This window comes from Rissa tridactyla, chromosome 16 (genome assembly GCF_028500815.1).
Source record: "Rissa tridactyla isolate bRisTri1 chromosome 16, bRisTri1.patW.cur.20221130, whole genome shotgun sequence".
In the NCBI taxonomy this organism is placed as follows: Eukaryota; Metazoa; Chordata; class Aves; order Charadriiformes; family Laridae; genus Rissa; species Rissa tridactyla.
In genome coordinates this window covers 4,873,125-4,891,545 of record NC_071481.1, presented here as the reverse complement: position 1 = coordinate 4,891,545, position 18,421 = coordinate 4,873,125, and the positions used below count along the sequence as shown (strand labels likewise).

The following is an 18,421-nucleotide window of genomic DNA, read 5'->3' as shown; positions in this document are numbered from 1 at the left end:
CTCTGCGGCAGCAACCTGGCCTAGATGAGTCACAGATCACAAGGGACAGGAACACAGTGCCAGATAATTCCACATTTTCTCATGCTGCAATTTTCAGGTAAAAATACCCAAACCCAACCAAAAAGCCTGTAAGTAGAGCTGGTTGGTTCCTGCTGTGAAATTGCAGGTCTGTGTTTCACAGCCAGTAGGCAGGCTGGGTCAGAGGAGAGGCCCATCTGCTCCTGAGTTTTGTCTCCTATAGCAAGCGCTTAGGATGAGAGTGAAGAAATGCAATATGAACAGTCATGTGGAAGTGCCATCCACTGGGAGCCAAGGATCTCTGGGAACTGGGTAGTGTTGAGAAGACTTCAGGAAAGTTCTTGGTTCCTGTCACAGATTTCATGTTACTGGGGGCAAGTTACTTAACCCAATTTGATTCCAGTGGCAGTAATACCTCTCTTTCACAAGGCAAGCAGTCGGCAGGTACTTAATGTGAGGAATTCAGGTAAGGGTTATTTAAATACTCAGGTTGAGGGATTTACTTTGCCTGAAACAAATGGTAAGCATGAAAAAGGGAAGTCAGTTAAAGACACTTGCAAATAAATCTACCCAGCAGTTCAGCATGAGTTGGAGCCACCAGAAGTGGCTGAAAAGCAGCCTGTGATTGCAGGCCTAGGAGTGCTGGGGGGAGGTTTGGCTGTGCATTCCCTTCGCTAAGGCGTGCATCTCGGGAGAGCGAGGTTGTGGGGCAGCGGTAAGAGGAAGACTAAGTTCTGGCAGCTCAGTGGTAGTTTCACCCTGCTGTTGGTCTGGCCTAGGTGGTGTGGAAGCATGCTCAGTATGAGCCGCTGTACCACATGCTCAGCGATCCCGAAGCCTATGTCTTCACGTGCATCAACCAGACAGCGGAACAGCAAGAGTTGGAGGATGAGCAACGGCGGCTTTGTGACATCCAGCCCTTCCTACCTGTACTGCGGCTCGTGGCTCGAGAAGGCGACAGAGTCAAGAAGGTGATTAACTCCCAGATCAGCCTGCTCATTGGAAAAGGTCAGTTCCCCCACTGTTGGTCTCGCCAGGAGGGTGGCAGGGGTGACAGGGCTGTGTAAGTGAAACGTGCTTCTGTCCCAGTCAGCCTGGCTGCATGTGGAATAATGATGGAGCCCTGCTCATGCAGAAGATGGAATGAGCAAGTTGAAAATAAGCAAGATCCTCTGGTGGATCTGGTAAAGGAACAGTGTGTGTACAGACCCAAAAAGGGCGATCTTTCCTGCTGGCAGAGGGCTACAGTAATTGAGTCAGTGCAATTGTACAAAGTAAATAAGCAATTACTATTAGCTTGACTGACTCTTCGCTTTTTGGCCAAATATTAAGCATGTGTTTAGGAAGACTGTTTTCACAGACGCTTGATTATCAGAGGCTGATTTTCCCCTATTGGGTGCACATGCTTATTTTGTCTTCCTCTCTTACTCTCCACTTAGGTTTACATGAGTTCGACTCCGTGCAGGATCCAGAGGTGAATGATTTCCGCACCAAAATGTGCCAGTTCTGTGAGGAGAGAGCAGCAAAGCGGCAGCAGCTCACCTGGGCAGCTTGGATGGAGTATAACTTCCCCTTGCAGCTGGAGCCCATGGCCAAAGGCCTGGGGACTGGTCTTCTACATACCCCCACCAAGAACATTTTTGTCAACGTCAAGTTTCAGTCTGGCGGGGTAAAGCACAAACTTTTCTGTGACAATGTTTAACTGGTTTGTGCTTTCCCTTTGGGAACCTTTGGGCATTTGGAGACAGAATAATGTGTGCGTGGACAGTGTTTCTATGTGTTCAGTGTTCATCTTCATTCTCCAGATTCCTTTGCCTGTGGAGATGGCTGGGAGGGAGACTCTCAGCCTCCAGCCAAGGGAGCTGTTCCCCTTCCTGAACACGCGTTGGGTGTCCTGGTTAGCTGGTAGCTGAGGTTGATGCATGCACATGTGGTGGAAAGCTTTTGGGGCTTGGGTAGGAGAGGAGCACAGAACACAATATGTGCCATGCCTTTTGAAGCCCCAGAGTCTGCTCAGCTCATGCTCAGCATACATTTGCAGGTGTCAGTCTGTGTTGCCCATGGGGCCCTGTTCTTGCCTGCTACCCTTGGTTAATGTGATTTTTGCATGTTGTGCCTGGGCATGAAGCAGGAGCTCCCCCTCCCATGGAAGAAGGGCCTTCCAGAGCAGTGTGTGTGAGCATGGTGACCCTAGCCACCCTCTGCCTTGCTGGTGGAATGACAGTGGGAAAGTTTTTTAATCACTAGCAACCACATGAACTGATGATTCTGCTTAAACTGGACTTGAAGTTCCTGATTTCCAGCCTTGCGCTTGCACTGCTGAAACGTGCTTCTGCCCATTTTGGCAAACATCCCTACTTATTTGCTAATGTGTTTGGGGGGTAATTCTGCCTTTCTGTCCTTCTCTTTATTGTCAGCAACAGGAATGTTGTTACGTATCTGCTGAGCTACTGCTGCTCCTTGTGCTGATTTCAGCCCTTTGCTGGTGTTTGACAGTGTATGCTGTGTTGTTGCGATTGCAGGAGAGCTTCACTTTCCAGATCTCACCAAAGGAGTTCCCCATCACGTTAATGAGCTATGCTATCAAGAAGCAGGCTACTGTCTTCCGCCACGAGACTGTGGAAAACCCAGAGGACTACACCCTGCAGGTGAATGGGAAATGTGAATACCTCTATGGGAACTACCCCCTGTACCAGTTCCAGGTGAGCCTTTTGTCTTATTTTATCAATGAGCCTGTTCCCATATGGCCTCCTCCTGCTGGGAGGGTGGATTGAGATGTATTATCCTCCAGCAAGGAGGCAGCGCTGTTTACAGGAATGGAACACATCGATGGCAGGAGCTAGGTGCTACTTAGGGCAAGGGATACTTATAGCAACCGAACAGATCCTTACAGTTTTGGGGGCTAGCGAGCTAAACCCGTCCCTGGCTACTAAGTGCTGTGTAAATGCATTTAGAGATTATGGTTCTAGAAACATCTGTTTGCTTGCATGTTGGGCTGGGGATTCTCTTTCTGAAAGGCGGGCAACTAATCCTGTATCCTGTATTCCTCTGGCAGGGCAAACTGCTGTTGGGAGTGCTGCATCCTTCTCAGTTTTTTCCCCTAATGTAGTCATTTGAGTCAGTTTATGAAATGCCAGCTGTAAAAGGCACTTAATATTCTCAGTTTTGGCAACACGAGTCCAGTGAGTTGCAGGTTTATAAAGCAAGAGAAGATAAATTAAAATTGAATTTTCATTGTTGCTGTGTCCTTTCCTTACTCCTTCCCCCTGTTTCTGCTTCAGCCAGTTCTGCTTTGCTTGGCAACTCTTGCCTGCCTGGCTCTGTTTCATCTGTCCTGACTCTGTCCTCTTGTTGCAGTATATTCGCAGCTGCCTGCACCGAGGCCTGACGCCCCACCTGACCATGGTACACTCCTCCACAATCATTGCTATGAGAGATGAGCAAATCAACTGTATTGCCAGCCCCCCAAAGATGGCTGCTAAGCCCCCCCCACTCCCCAAGAAAAAGGTAAGAGGAGACAGTGACCCAGCGGGGTCACCCTCAACTTGTCCATTGATGGAGGTGCTGCTCTTGCCTGGGAAGAGCAGCTGGTTCTCCCTGCCCCTCTCAGGACAGGTTCCTAGCTGGGATCTAAGAGCTGGGAATTTCCAGTCAGCCTTCCAGCCCCCTCCACAACTTCCCTGGTTGTCACAGACTTCATGCTGCCCACCAGCAATGAAATGCAAAAAGCACGTGATGAGAGAAGAGGTCTGTCACTGGCTTGAGAAGTCTTTGTTGCATCTATTTCTGATCAGAACCCTTTTCTCTTTCTAGCCAAACTATGGTTCTCTCTGGTCCTTGGAGCAGCCTTTCTACGTTGAGTTGGTGCAAGGCAGCAAAGTCAATGCAGATGAGAGAATGAAGGTAGGTACTGACTCAGTTTGGGGTTTTGGTTTTGTGTTTTGGCTTTCCCAGCAGCATCTGTCTTGTTTGTGTGGTGAGGAAAGCAGGGGCCAACAGCTCGATCTCATGTGATGCCCCATTATGCTTCATTCAGCCTTTGGGCAGTTTCTGCGCTGCGGCACAACAGGAAGGGGACAGGAACATTGCTAGCCGACAGCCCAGCGACGGAGCGATGTGTTCTTAGAAACGCTCCCCTGCAGCAGTTTCTGAGTAGCGAAGGGAGCTGCTGCCCGATGGTGATATCACTCAACAGCGGTGTGGAGGGGCAGGGAAGTTGGCAAGATGCAGAGGGGGGGAAATTCGGCTCTGAGAAGAGAGACTGGTGGGAGAGGTGGTGACTGGGGAAGTTAAGACAGAAACGCCCTGGGGTTTGCAGGGTGTTTGCCACAAAGGAGGAGCAGGCAGATGATAAGGAGGGGAATGGCTGCCTTTTGGGAAAGGAAGGAAGCAGGGGCAAGAATATATCACATATACATGTGTTCTGCAGGGCAAGGCTTTATAAAGAAACAGGCAATGAAATAGTTATTTCTTCTGGCCAGTGCTCCACCATTTGCAGGGAGCATCTCCTGGGGAGGATGCCTGTTGTTCAGACTGGCCAGCAATACTCTAACAAGAGGAAAAGTTGGGGATGTGCTTGAAGTGCAGATCAGCTGTACAGCGATCTGGCAGACTGCAAGAGCAGTGTGAATTTGCAGGCAAATGTGCCCCAGGAGACAGCTTGCCTTTGGCACTGCATTACAGGCCGGTTTTGGGGCTCGGCTGTTTGCCCATGCCCTTCTCCTGTGATGTGGATTTGCCTCCTCTTTGGCATAAGGCCTTGCCCAGCTCTTGGTGTCTGCCCTGCCTTTTCAGCGGGACAGGTTCCTGAGATTCTGCAGCATCTCGATGGGCAAGGTTTGGTGAGTGTTTATATTGCCTGGGTTTACAGGGTGAAAACTGTAATATTCTTACCAGTGGATTACCCAAGAATTTTGCAATGATTAAGCAGCTCTTACAAGTCCTCGTGAAGTAAAAAGATAACGGTACCCTTACTGAAGTTGAGTAAATAGTAAGATTAAGGAACTTAATGTCTCATCGAATAAGGAAGGAGACAAGAGTGGGGCATCCTGTTGAGGGGACGGGATGCCCTGTCCCATTCCTCTTCTAATCATGTTTCTTCAGCAAACAGGTCAAGTCCTGGTGGATTCATGGTATTCTCTTATTTCTCCTTCCCTCAGCTGGTGGTGCAAGCAGGTCTCTTTCATGGCAATGAGATGCTGTGCAAGACAGTGTCCAGCTCTGAAGTGAATGTGTGCTCGGAGCCAGTGTGGAAGCAGAGGCTGGATTTTGATATCAACATCTGTGATCTTCCCCGTATGGCGCGGCTCTGCTTTGCCCTCTATGCTGTCATCGAGAAGGCAAAGAAGGCACGTTCCACCAAGAAGAAGTCCAAGAAAGCTGTAAGTAAAGGCAGTGTGGGACTGAGCCAGGCTTGCCAATGCCCTTTGCTTTCAGAAGAATACTTTATTAAAAAAAGAGCTTACAGAATGATGGCTAGTAACTTCTTCAACAGGAACAGGAAACTGAGGAGTGGCTGCCTGTAGGAAAGGTTGTTTAAATGTAATTACTTCTTCAGAAAGACCATTAAGAAACATACCCAGCATCTCAGTGCCCATAAAGAGGAATCGTTTGTGTCAGTGTCTCTGTTTTGCTGTTCCGCAACTTCCTTGTTTTGTAGTTGAGGTTAAGCCATCTTCTGTATTGCATCTTCTTTCTAGTAAGGTCTTTCGTGCAAATCCCCCGTGGAGCAAATTAGCAGCTAAGACGGGGGAAAAAAATGAGGAATGTAAACAGTGGTTACAGCAAAGCTTTAGGTGAGGTAAAATCAAAGTGCAGAATCTTCAGGGTTACTGTTCAGATGCTGCAAACTGCAGATAGAAAGTGTTAAATTACTTTGGAAGCTCTTGAGCTTCTGAATCAGAGATGTAGTGATATTTCTCACTTTTCTCACCTCTCTTCCAAAACTTCCACCCCATTAATAATTCAGTAACTAAGTGCACTCTGTAACTGAACTGCTGGTTTCCCAGCGTTGTAACTTAGGCATGATGCCTCTCGCTCTTTGCTTGTGAAGAGTTTTCTTTATGAGCAACAAATGTACTTGTTCCTCTGTGAATTATTGTTTCTGCAGCCATAAAAACACTGCTGCCATGCTTTAAAAGAGAGGGTTAGTTGTGCCATCTTTACTAGAGTGCAGAGAAATGAGGGACTGAGAAATGTGATCACAGAAGATTTTAGTCTCAGTCCTGCTAGCTCCTTTTCACTGCTGGGGGGTCACGGAGCTTTGTCGTGTTGACATCAACAGGATTTCAGGGTTACACTGCATTACTATCTGGGGAGCAACAGGCAACCCACCAGTCCTGCTTGTGAGGACCAGTTTCTGGGTTGGAGACTTCAGACTGGAAAGATTTTGAGGCCAGGACCAGCATCAACCTTTTTATTGTTGGAGTTTTTTTTTTTACTTAAGAATAGCAGAACCCCAGCTCTTGCTGGAGGCTTTTGTTGAACAGAATATCTGATTCATCCACAGGCTGCATTTTTGTGGTCACGCTGGAACAATTTTCAGTTTTTGAAGCAGTCAGAAAGAAATCTTGCAATGCTGATTGACAAAACAAAACCGGCCTGGTTAGCCAAGTTGTTAAGAGGACCTTGTTCTTAGGTACTGGGGAAAGGTGGATGTGTTCTGGTGAGCTCTTGATATAAAATCACAATATTTGCTGGAGCTGAGCTCTGCAGAAACGTATTTTTTCACATGGTCAACTGCAGCTCTGAGTAAGGTGCCCAGATCTGATTTGAAATGATTGGTAAGAGAACATTACAGTCAGAGTGCGCCCTGATTTTTGCTTTTGATTAATAATCTTTTTGCTTGCTTTGCTTACAGTACTCGGAGGCTAATTACACGCATGTTGTTTGTCTGTGCAGCCTGTCCAGAACAGATAGGTGGGACTAAATCATTTACTACCACAAAAACAGGCGTGCTTGCAGACTCGCTGGTGTGAGTCAGAGGCTTAATGTCACCCAGAGGGCTGGCTTTCAGTGTTTCTGTAAGTCATGCAGGAGATATTTCTGTCCTTACAATGCTGAATCGTTGCTTTGCTGGACCTTATCCACCAAAAAAATCTTGCCTTGCGTTTTGGCAGGCTCTGTGCTGTGGTTTGATGTCATTTACTGTGTTAGAAAAGGTTATTGCTGCTGGTGGTGTTTTATTTGGCTTTTTCCTATGATCTAGAAGCTGATGTTTCAAATGGGATTTTACTGAAGATACTTAGACTAATCAAATCAAATCAAAGGTTTGCGAGAGGCCGCTTGGAAGTGATTAATTTTGTCACGTTAGGGGAAAATGCTGACTTTTCTACCTCCACCAAGTCCTTTGGTGTGTATGTACCCTTGGGGTAAGCCTTATACATTCTCTCGAATGTCTCAGTGGAAAAAGAAGATGTCTCACTGTGGTTCCCTTTAAATATTACACTGTTTGTAGGTGCGTCTCACTAGAATTTTGCCTCGCAACTTCTTTGCAAGTTGGTTTCTGTGCTAGCGTGTGCTTAAGCCGTGGTGTTTTCTGAGCAGCTGAGCGAAATGCTGGTGTTGCTGAAACTGTTACATGAAGTAAACTGTTCCATTTGGGGAACCTGAGTGCAGGAAATCTTAGGTCACTTGTGGAAAATATGTCTGTCTGCTCTGGTGGCAGGGAACTAGGTTAGAGCAGGGAGACGGTTCTCTTTCTTGGCCGTGTCCCAGTCACTTTACTTCCTGGAGTCTCCCACCTCCATAATGAGACTGGCTTGTGTCCCTGGCTTGGGCTTGTGGGTTTTATTCTGGGGGATGTGGGAGGGGGGATTGGCAGTGTAAAGTTTGATTTCTGTAGATAGTGTTTATTATTGTACCAAGGAGCTAAGCTTTTTCTTTCCATTATCAGCTATATCTAGCATTCTTTGCCTAGTTTTCTGAAGTCATGCTAACTCTGTGTTCCCCATTTGAAATTAAGGTTCTTCTCCTTCCCCTCAAACTGTGAAATATATGAAGTATATGTTATAGCCCCTTCAAATATCATCAAGTGTAGAGTTGCAAGGCTTTATGGGAAACTTAGAGATTCTTCAGCTATGCAAAATATTGGGTGATGAAGTTTTAGACGTATTTATGAGGTGTGTTTGGTGCCGTTCAGCACTACACAAAAGACCCCAGGTTTTGGCAAATATCTGAATTTGATGTCATTTTGTACTCTGATCTTAGGAGAACTTGAAAGGTAAGCAGAGAGGCATGGCTACCTGGCTATTCTTTACAGCAGTTCTTTGGTGAGGGGGATGCCTACATACTCTCGAATGGGAAGTTACCTGCCTGCAGCATTCTGCGTGGCAATTTGCAGACTTGGAAAAGATCAGAATAATATATCTTCTTATTCCTGGCTATGGTGATGGATGGCTTGGCTTTGCATGGGGATCTCTCACTTTCTTGTTAGTTCCTCACTTCCCTTCGTCCAGCTTGTGCAGTTACAGCAGCCAAATGAGCTTCTCTCTTTGCTTTGCAGGACTGCCCGATCGCCTGGGTGAATGTCATGCTCTTTGACTATAAGGACCAGCTGAAAACAGGGGAGTGCTGCTTGCACATGTGGTCCTCCTTTCCAGGTATGGCAGAGATAGAGCTTACTGTATTGTTTCACGTCTTTAGTCTCCACCACAATGCTCTACACTCTGCATTGCTGTCCAGAAGGTTGCAGGAGTGGCCATAATAGTTCAGACTAGCAGATCCAGTACGATTACTGCTCTAGATTGTGATGGCATCTAGAGGCCTGCCAAGGTGAAGGCCTTGTTTTGCTTGGCATTGCACGTATGACACAAGAGGTTGCTGCTGTCCTAAAGATTCACATATACTTTGCTTTTGAGAGGTCAGGAAGATGAGATGAGCTGCTAGGGCCAGGCAACATCCAGCGCCAGAGCTGGAAGTGGTCTGTGCTCTGCTTTCTGGACCAAAGCTTCAGAAGATTCAGAAGGGTTCATGGGTTTATGTACTTTGCTTTTCAGATGAGAAAGGGGAACTTCTGAACCCTATGGGCACAGTACAATGCAACCCCAACACGGAAAGTGCAGCAGCCTTGGTCATCTGCTTCCCCAGCGTTGCATCGCATCCTGTGTATTACCCGTCATTTGAGCAGGTAGGGGACATGGATGCTGTTTTGGGAGGCGCAGAAATTCCCTAGCTTTGCTGGTGCAGGAACATACAGTGTCACTGTCTCTTGGGCAGCTGTCAGCAGGGACCGGGTACAAGCAAACTTGATGAATAGACATTGTTAATTGAAAATTTGACTTTTTATCTTAACTAATGGACCTTTGAGTGAATACTTTTGCAAGCCGTGAATTACTGAGGTAAAGCTGCTCTCATAGATCAGCACTTGTTTAAAAAACGGGTTTAACTGAGCTGCTTTTAAACTGCAGGCAGCATTAGGCTCTATAGGAAGTAAGAGGAATAAAAGGGGAAATGAGTGAAAGCAGACAACTCCCTCCCTTTCAGCACAGAGTGATAACATGCCGTGTGGTATGGGGATTTTCCATCTGTCACTGCAACTGGCCCAACGCTTAAAATGGAAGAAGAAATGTGCCCATTACAGGAAAGAAAAGGAGATCTGCTCTGCCAGGGACATGTACACATGCTCCCCCATGATGCATGTTCTGTCTCAGAAGCTTTAACAGATTGTACCAGTGTGCGTCATGGCTTGGGCAACGCTATCTGCTTGGCAAACACACGCCAGTTCTAAGAATCTGGAATGGCTCATGTTAGCCTGGGGCTCGGTGACCCAGAGCCGCCTTCACGAACTGTATGGGGGAAAGGACTCCTCCCTTCTTTCTTGTTACTACCAGGGAAGGGGCTCTACGGGCAGTTAGGTCACTCCTCTGAGCAGAGGGGTCCTGCTGAGTACAGTTACCTACACCTGGGCTGCGAGAGGTGGGGTTCCCTTCTCCAGAGGTGGCAAGTGACTGATCTCTAATGCAGCATAAATGCCTGAAGTGCTGGTCAGCTAGAAGTACAGAGGAAATGAGAAGCCTTTCTCAGACTCTTTATTTGTGTCCCAGCTGCTGGAGTTGGGGAGGAATGGAGAACAACCCCGCGCTGCACCAGAAGATCCTGAGGAGGTGAGTCTTCTGGCATTGGTTTTTCAGCTATGCGCAAGCCTGGTTTCATAGACCAAGTTATGTGTTTCCACCTTGCCCCCAACCAGCTTTTTCACCAAATTGGGTCATGCCCCAGTCCTACAGGGTCTCTCTGGGTTGAGACTGAGCCCTGTATATGCTCTTTCCTGTGATTCCCATGAGCAGAAGCTGCAACTGAAGGAGATACTGGAGCGGAGGAGCCACACTGAACTATATGAGCATGAGAAAGACCTGGTGTGGAAGATGAGATATGATATCCGTGACCAATACCCACAAGCTTTGGCAAAGCTGCTTATCATCACCAAGTGGAATAAGCATGAAGATGTTGCCCAGGTGAGGATGCTGGGGTTGGCAGCCGAGGCTCCATTTTTCATCCTTCTTTCGGTGCCTGCCTTCCTGCGTTGTGTTTGAGAGGCCAACTTAGCAGGGGATGTTTCGCAGTGCAGGTGGGTTTGGCATCGCGGAAGCGGAGGAAGATTTTCTGTTCTCAACCAGTTGCCACAAACGTATGCTGAGTGGTACCCAGCTGAGTTGGGGTTTGGCTCTCTGCACTGTCCCCAGACGCATTACTGACCAACCAAGGTCTTGCTTATTCCCTCTAGAAACTGGAGGCAAGAAAAAAGTCTGTTTAATTTATGGCAGAAATAGGATCTGGATTGGATGTTCTTAACTGACAATGAGAGACCAGCACAGGCTACCTCAGGGGGTCCGTGAATCTCTTTCACTGACAACATCAGACATCAGTTAGGGATGTCTGTGCTGCTCATCCCTCCTTACTTCAAGAGCTTTGACAGGATCGTCTAACGGTCCCTTGCTAGTCTACGTTACTATGCTGCAGAAATGGTCTTTTCCCAAAGAGCTTATTTCACTAATTGTGGTACAGCAAATAGTAATCCTGCCGTGGCCTTGGATGGCTCCTCCTGTCAGCCTTCCTAGAAAGGTTAGACGGATGGGTTTTGGCCTGGTCTCTGCAAACTTGCACTGAGGCGTCTATAAATAATGACTAAGATATAGAGGGTTTGCCCCCCACAAAGGAGCTGGTCTTCCGTCAGTAGAATTTTAGATTTATATCCCTTGCCATAAAAACCTTGTTCCTTTTTTTGCTATTTTTTTTTCCCCTTACAGATGATTTCCCTGCTTCAGACCTGGCCGGAGTTGCCTGTCCTGAATGCCTTGGAACTGCTGGATTTTAGCTTTCCCGACCGTTATGTTGGTTCCTTTGCTATCAACTCATTAAAGAAGCTGACGTAAGTGTTATCCACAAGGGATATGCAGAGCCCCTTTCTATTTATGTTTAGGGCTGCTGAGGGGGACTGTGAACAAGGCTGACAGTCTTGTCTTTACAGTTTTTGCAAGTACACTTATTTTGCAGTAAAGATAAGGTTGTCCTATTTTTCCTTTCTGTCCACAGAGATCATGAATTGTTCCGGTACCTGCTACAGCTTGTCCAGGTGCTCAAGTACGAATCCTACTTAGACTGTGAATTAACCAAGTTCCTGCTGGACAGGGCATTATCCAACCGCAAGATCGGCCACTTCCTCTTCTGGCATCTGAGGTAACAAGCAAAATGTTTTGGGCTTTTTCTCAGTAATCAAGTGAAACCAGCATTTACTGGTTTCCTCATTGCTCTGTGAAGTGAGACAGTGAGCGTGTCTGTACGTATAGATGCCAGGGTATTTATTTAAAGGCTGTTGGCTGTCCTTTAGCTAGTGTCTTTTCATCAAAGCATTGCTGGGATTTCCTTGCTGTGATTCCCAAAACCCAGGAACTGCTGCTTTTTACCTGGGAGACTAAATAAGGGTTTTTCCAGGAGGATACAAAATCTTTGTTTGTTTGTTAATTTTTTTTCCTCTTGTAGTGGTGGTGGTGTTTGGATTAAGTTCTGCTTTCAGAATTTTTTTTTTTAATATATAAATATATATATACACACACACACACACGCATACCTATAAGTTGAAATTTACTTTGGACGTCCGTGGCCACCTGCCAGTTCTGAGCCATAGGCTCTGAGCTGTCCTTGCTCCTTAAGTAATGTTCTCAAAGGAGTGGTTAGCAATTCAGTCATCCAGAAAGATGTCTCATTGCTTCAAGCAATGGTTTTTCTACATCACCTTCTGGGGTGGCTGCGTATTTTTTTTCCCTCCCTAGTACATAGAAAGAACCTAAACAGCAGCTGATATTCTGCACCCTCCTCCCCCCCCTCCTTGTGGTGTCACAAGTGGGAGAATTAGTCACTCTCCGCAGTGAGTCAGAATTGCTTTAGCTTCCCTTCTCCCCTAGGTCAGAGATGCATGTTCCTGCAGTTGCCTTGAGGTTTGGCCTGATCCTGGAAGCGTACTGCAGAGGCAGCACCCACCATATGAAAGTTTTGATGAAACAGGTAAAAACTGCTTTTAGCCTTAAGGCTGACTTCCCTCTTGCTTGGAGCTGGGTCTCAGCTGTTAGCTTTTCCAACTTAATGTTATCAGCAATAGAAAAAAAAAAAAGCAATACAAAAACCCCCCTACTTATATTGGTTTTGGCATATCTTATAAAGAGCCTGGAGTTCCCCATTATGTGACTTATCTCTTGCTCACCTGCACATGTCCCAAACTACACTATGTGTCTAGAACGGTTTGAAGTGTTCAAAGGCCACTGCTCTTGGTAGGAGTTGAATGAGTTACCATTTAGTAGGAGCTGATCACAATTGGCTGGCTGCTTCAGAGCAGCGCGCTCTTTCCTTCAGTTGCCGTGTGGAGGTAATCCTGCTCTGTTACCTATCAAGGATCACTGTACCTAATTGAGAAGTGAGGAACTCACTCATGTATACATGAAGTCTTATCTCAGATGTGCCCACAACCAGCACTGCTTCTATTTTTCAGACTGAGTGGTGCTTTAGCATAACCAGAACTCCCCAAAACCATTGAAGGGCAGGGGCTATACATCTCATATGTTTTTGACCTTTCTAGTCATTGCACCTCACTTCTTCCTTTATGCTTGATAAAGTGCGTTTTTTCCTGATATTTGGGACTGCAGCTTAAGCAGATACTACTGTATTTGTTTTGTTGCAATGTAAGTTGAAGAGAAGATAAGAGATACAACCACGGTTTACGTTTCATAGTAGATTTTAATAGTTTTTAAACTTTCTCCAGGAATTTCCTGTTTGTTAACCCTGTCCCCTCCCCGCCTTTTTTCAGGGAGAAGCACTCAACAAGATGAAAGCTCTGAATGACTTTGTTAAAGTGAGTTCTCAGAAGACCACCAAGCCTCAAACCAAGGAGATGATGCACGTGTGCATGAAGCAGGAAACGTATCGCGAAGCACTTTCCCACCTCCAGTCCCCCCTGAACCCCAACATTATCCTCGCTGAAGTCTGGTAAGGAAGATCACTGCATCTCTTAATTTGCGCCGCTGGCTTTGTCCAGCGGTAGAGCCAGGCTACCCTAAGGTCCTCTTTCCTCGTGGAAGTCACCAGTCTGTTAGCATTTATGGACGCTGTTGAATTTGCAGCTTAGATGGCCAGTTTTTTAATAGATGGAAAGTCTGACGGTAATATTTTTGTTTCCTCCAGTGTGGATCAATGCACCTTTATGGACTCCAAAATGAAACCTTTATGGATTGTGTTTAACAATGAAGAGACAGGTGGAGGTGGAGTGGGTATTATTTTTAAAAATGGAGATGGTAAGTCTTTGAACAATGTGTCTTCATAAGCATAAACAGACTCAAATATTTATTATGGTGAGTGGGTCTAAATAGGGACCATTAAGATGTTGTGTAAACAAGGACCATCAACTTATTTGAGTTTTTTGACAGTAATCTGGAGATAGAATAAATTCTCCTCTTTGTTTTACTTGCCACCCTCTTCATTAAGATTTTAGCACAGTAGTAGCTGGATACCCCTTGCACAGTAAAAAGGAACCTGATGTGAGGTCTGAAAGAACTACATAGTCCAAGCTTTGGAGGGTTGGAGCGGCTGCTGCTCACTGTCATGTCCAGACAAACGTTTTCTAAAGTGCTACATGGGCTGCTGTGGGAAGAGCTTTGGCAAAGTCAAGTAGCGTCTACCTCCATCAGCATAATCATGTCTGAGTTAAGATATCTAGTGTGGTGGCTTTACACTACTACTGCACCAGTACACCCTGCTCTGTGCTGATGTTCTTTATTAGCTAGACCTAGCAAGTGACAAACATGGCCAAGGCCCTCTCACAGCCTGCTTCAGGGGCAGAACTCGCACCGCTTGCAAGAGCTCAAGAGGAGGGGAGAATGGGAGGTACTTATGACCCTTTTTTCCTTTGTAACGCTGCACAGATCTTCGTCAGGACATGCTGACTCTGCAGATGATCCAGTTGATGGACATCCTGTGGAAGCAGGAGGGCCTGGACCTGAGGTGAGTAATGTGCGCGCAGTTGTCCTGCAACGATAAAGCATGTATGGTGAGGCCATTTGTCTGCAAGCTTATTTTATCCCTGACAGGTCTGTCTAGTATTCCGTGAGCAGCTAGTCGGGATGTGTGGTACTGAGGGGTAGAAATGCAGAGTAGATAGGGCAGACAAGGGAAAGTTTAAAAGTCAACACGACCCAGTTCTGGGTGAGATTTCAGTGGAAGGGTTTCTTTCATCTCTGCAGGATGACCCCTTATGGCTGCCTCTCCACAGGAGACAAGACTGGACTGATAGAAGTAGTCATGCATTCAGACACCATTGCCAACATCCAGCTGAACAAGAGCAACATGGTGGCCACTGCAGCCTTCAACAAGGACGCACTGCTGAACTGGCTGAAATCCAAGAACCCAGGGTGAGTGGGCTTACCTTGTACTCTGTGCCGCTTTACTGCTTCCCTCCAGACAGAGGCATTTCTTCTGCTCTGATCAATTTTTTTCCTTCAGTTGTGCATGTTTCCATGCTGTCTCACAATATCTATGGCTGCTTGGCACGCTGGAAGGCATCATGTGGATCTGTATGGGTGCTGAGCTGAAATGGAGGTGTCTGGGTTACTATTTGCAAGCTTTTTTGATCTTTCATAGCTTAAGGTAGCACCGTCCAAACATTGATCTTCCCCTCGGGTCCTGTTACCTTCTCCAGAGATAGATAGTCGGTGTGGTGGCAGCTGGAAAAGGGGCAGAAGGGGTAATGCCAAAATTGGGAGGCGAAAAAAGAAAGCATCAGAAAGGTTGTGTAGCTTGGGGTTTTACCAGATACAGACAGCAGCAGGACACCAGTGCTTCTCTGATGTAGCAGGGCACCAACAGGAACCATTCTAGGTGCCCACTTTGTCTTTTGGATCTGTGGAGATCTAGAAATGAGTCAATTTAATGGAGACTATACAATTTTCGTTGAGATTGTGGACACAACCACATCCGGACCTCTCCAATTCCAGATAGCTGTTTTTGCAGCTAGTTTTTGTGAAGCCTGGACGGGAGTACTGCCTCTGGAGAGCACTACAGAAATTCAAACGTGATCCTCTTACCTTCTCCTGCAGGGTATAGAAACAACTTTCCCAGTGATGAGGTTCAAAGTAAAATTCTCTTTCAATCTTTTTCTTACCCTCTTTAGTGACGCATTAGAACAAGCTATAGAGGAGTTCACTCTTTCCTGCGCTGGGTACTGCGTGGCAACGTACGTGCTGGGGATAGGTGACCGGCACAGTGACAACATCATGATCCGGGAAACTGGCCAGGTATGGGGACTCACGCTGCTGTTGAAGTACTGGAAGAGGGGCACAAATGCTACTTAGCAATGGACAGATACATCCCAGTGCAATCCCTCTGCTAAGGAATGTACCTCCCCTCCCAGCCGAGAGGCAGACTGGACAAATATTCTCAATAGCTTCTATCATTGAGAGGGTAAATACAGTTTTATAACTTGAATTACAATTCCGTAAACATCACTGCCGTCAGCTGCGGCTGTTAATACTCACTTCGAAATTACAGTGGAGCAATTCATACTGCTCAGACCTAAAATTGTCTGCAGATGCAAACTCAAGCACTGTGCTTATCAGTCTGAAGACTTCCTTGGCTTCAGCAGTGTCACAAATCGCTTATAGCTCCTCCTAGAAAATTGTTGTGGTGTTTGGTTTGTGGGTTTGTTTTTTTTTTTAAAATGCATGCAAGTGGTCAGCATGGTTCTAATTTCACTTTGATACCTGTACTGATTCCTTTACTTCTCTATTCCACAAAAATAGCTACCAGAGTTTATGTCTTCTCGTACGCTGTTTGGAAGACAAAGGGCAAAACTAGGAAAAAGAAAATCCCTTTGGTAACAGGACACATACTTACTTAATTATATCAGTAATATTTGGGTAAAGGGAGAAGTCTGAACTATCTTTCTTGTTTAATTGTAATTCCACAAAGCCTTAAAATAACCCTGTGCTAGACAATGCAAGGTAAGTCCCCTGCAAGTCCAGTGAAGTCACCTAGTTGGTTAATATTTGAAAGAAATTGGTTGCTGGTGTTTTGAGACTCCTCTCTCTCAGGTATGCACAACTACCTACCTGCGCTCTCTGTGTAGCATCCCGCTCCTCTACATCTTATGCCTGTAAATCAAGCAGCCATGGTCAAAGAAAGCTGGTGGTGCCTTTGTTTTGTGGTCACAGCAGGGACAGAGACACGGTGTCATTTGCTAACAAGACACCACCCTCCCTCCCTGGGCTGTGACGAGCAGCACAGCGCTTATATCTAGGACTGACTCTTCTCCCCATTAGAAAAAAAAGTGCTGGGCAGGGAGGGGGTTTAAAAAACTGTTTCTGCAGAGTGGAGGCCGCTCAGTTATTTGTCCACTTGGGGGAGCCGATGCCCGCGGTACAGCCCTGGGGTTTGTGTATCTGGGGTTCACAGCTGCTCTGCAAAATTGCCACAGCGGGCAAGGTTCTGCAGGGGATCCTCCCCGTGGCTGCACCAGTGCTGCGACTTCAAAACAGGACATCTTCTTTCCCCACCTGCCTGGGACCGCAGCTGCACTGGTGGGGGGGCCCATTCCACTGCAGTTCTCTGTCTGCTTCTACCAGTGACACACTAAGGCTTTACAGACAAAGATAAATTTCTTCAGATAAACAAAGTATTGAAGGGGTAAGTAGCTTTTCTGTCCTATCCAACATCTAATTACACTAGAGAGTATCTTGGCAAGTAAATATTGCCTCTTTTCCCAAAGAAGTGCCACAGAGAGGTCATTTTTCTCCTTCCCTAAATGCTATGGCCAATATCTCTTGAGTACAGGAACTGTGAAGAGAACTCAACACTGATCACAATAAAATAGATACTACTCTGAAAATATTTTTTTTTCTTCCTTATTTTCAGCTGTTCCATATTGATTTTGGTCACTTTTTGGGAAACTTCAAGACTAAATTTGGTATTAATAGAGAACGGGTTCCGTTCATCTTAACCTACGACTTTGTGCATGTCATCCAGCAAGGAAAAACTAACAACAATGAGAAGTTTGAAAGGTAAGCATTAGCAGTTAAACTCAAGCTTTTTAAGCTCTGAATTTTCAGGAGTTATTTCCCCCAATGATACGTAGCCTATAGATGTCTATACGCACATAAATGATTATCTACTTGCTAGATAAAGTGAAAGAGCTTGGTAGGCATGAGTGCAGACAGCAGGGTTAGACTAATACCTGGTCTTGCTTTATAAAATGGCATATCTTGTAGTCTTCATTCCCTTGCCTCACTTTCCTTTCTGAACAGATTCAGGGGTTACTGTGAAAAGGCCTATATGATCCTGAGGCGCCACGGTCTTCTCTTCCTGCACTTGTTTGCACTGATGAAAGCTGCTGGCCTGCCAGAACTCAGCTGCTCTAAAGACATTCAATATCTAAAGGTAAGAGAAGCAGAACACGGACATGGTTAAAACTGAATACCTGATCTTGTAGCTCAGCGAGGAGGAGCTCAGTGTCAACGGGCGCGTTCTTTGAAGCAAATGAGCTCAAAAATCATGAGTAGACATCCACTCTTCCTGTGCAGGGCATCAGAAATGCCAGGTTCTGGTGCTGAGGAAATAACTTCAGATTCTTCAGCACAAAGGCAGTAGGCACCGTGTGGAACCAGCTTGCAGGGACGGAGACAAAGCGCTTTGGTTGTGGATCATCTCCTGTTCCCAGCTGGTCTCTGAAATGACACCAGCCTGGCCCCAGCCAACTGAGGGACAGCAGCTTGGTACAAGAGCACTACAAACCCTGCTGTTGCCTTACTCCCAACATACAAGTAGGACACATATTTAGCAGAATGAAAAAACCTTGTGCAACTACCATTAACCTATTTAAAACAATTAATGGCTACTCATTTCCTATTTGGTGCTCCTTTCAATGGAG

The 18,421-nt window shown here is 46.2% G+C and overlaps 1 protein-coding gene across 6 annotated transcripts in view; it reads left to right on the top strand.

Annotated features, from left to right (window-relative positions):
* Nucleotides 1-18,421, top strand: part of PIK3CD (phosphatidylinositol-4,5-bisphosphate 3-kinase catalytic subunit delta) — a 32,670-nt gene that overhangs the window by 9,316 nt on the left and 4,933 nt on the right. For 4 of the 6 annotated variants that reach the window (XR_008469483.1, XM_054222289.1, XM_054222290.1 and 1 more), the window contains exons 4-23: nucleotides 798-1,026; nucleotides 1,458-1,687; nucleotides 2,541-2,720; nucleotides 3,376-3,525; nucleotides 3,832-3,921; nucleotides 5,178-5,399; nucleotides 8,522-8,618; nucleotides 9,015-9,145; nucleotides 10,062-10,121; nucleotides 10,305-10,472; nucleotides 11,265-11,386; nucleotides 11,551-11,694; nucleotides 12,420-12,519; nucleotides 13,316-13,494; nucleotides 13,690-13,799; nucleotides 14,427-14,505; nucleotides 14,745-14,912; nucleotides 15,671-15,794; nucleotides 17,410-17,555; nucleotides 17,799-17,931. Coding sequence is in view for 5 of the 6 variants with exons in the window: in XM_054222289.1 (XP_054078264.1) it covers nucleotides 798-1,026; nucleotides 1,458-1,687; nucleotides 2,541-2,720; nucleotides 3,376-3,525; nucleotides 3,832-3,921; nucleotides 5,178-5,399; nucleotides 8,522-8,618; nucleotides 9,015-9,145; nucleotides 10,062-10,121; nucleotides 10,305-10,472; nucleotides 11,265-11,386; nucleotides 11,551-11,694; nucleotides 12,420-12,519; nucleotides 13,316-13,494; nucleotides 13,690-13,799; nucleotides 14,427-14,505; nucleotides 14,745-14,912; nucleotides 15,671-15,794; nucleotides 17,410-17,555; nucleotides 17,799-17,931 (2,862 nt within the window). In the remaining variant the exon portion in view is untranslated. Of the gene's footprint in view, nucleotides 1-797; nucleotides 1,027-1,457; nucleotides 1,688-2,540; nucleotides 2,721-3,375; nucleotides 3,526-3,831; nucleotides 3,922-4,498; nucleotides 4,860-5,177; nucleotides 5,400-8,521; nucleotides 8,619-9,014; nucleotides 9,146-10,061; nucleotides 10,122-10,304; nucleotides 10,473-11,264; nucleotides 11,387-11,550; nucleotides 11,695-12,419; nucleotides 12,520-13,315; nucleotides 13,495-13,689; nucleotides 13,800-14,426; nucleotides 14,506-14,744; nucleotides 14,913-15,670; nucleotides 15,795-17,409; nucleotides 17,556-17,798; nucleotides 17,932-18,421 lie in introns of those variants that run through there. The other 2 variants (XM_054222291.1, XM_054222292.1) reach the window with 2 other exon arrangements.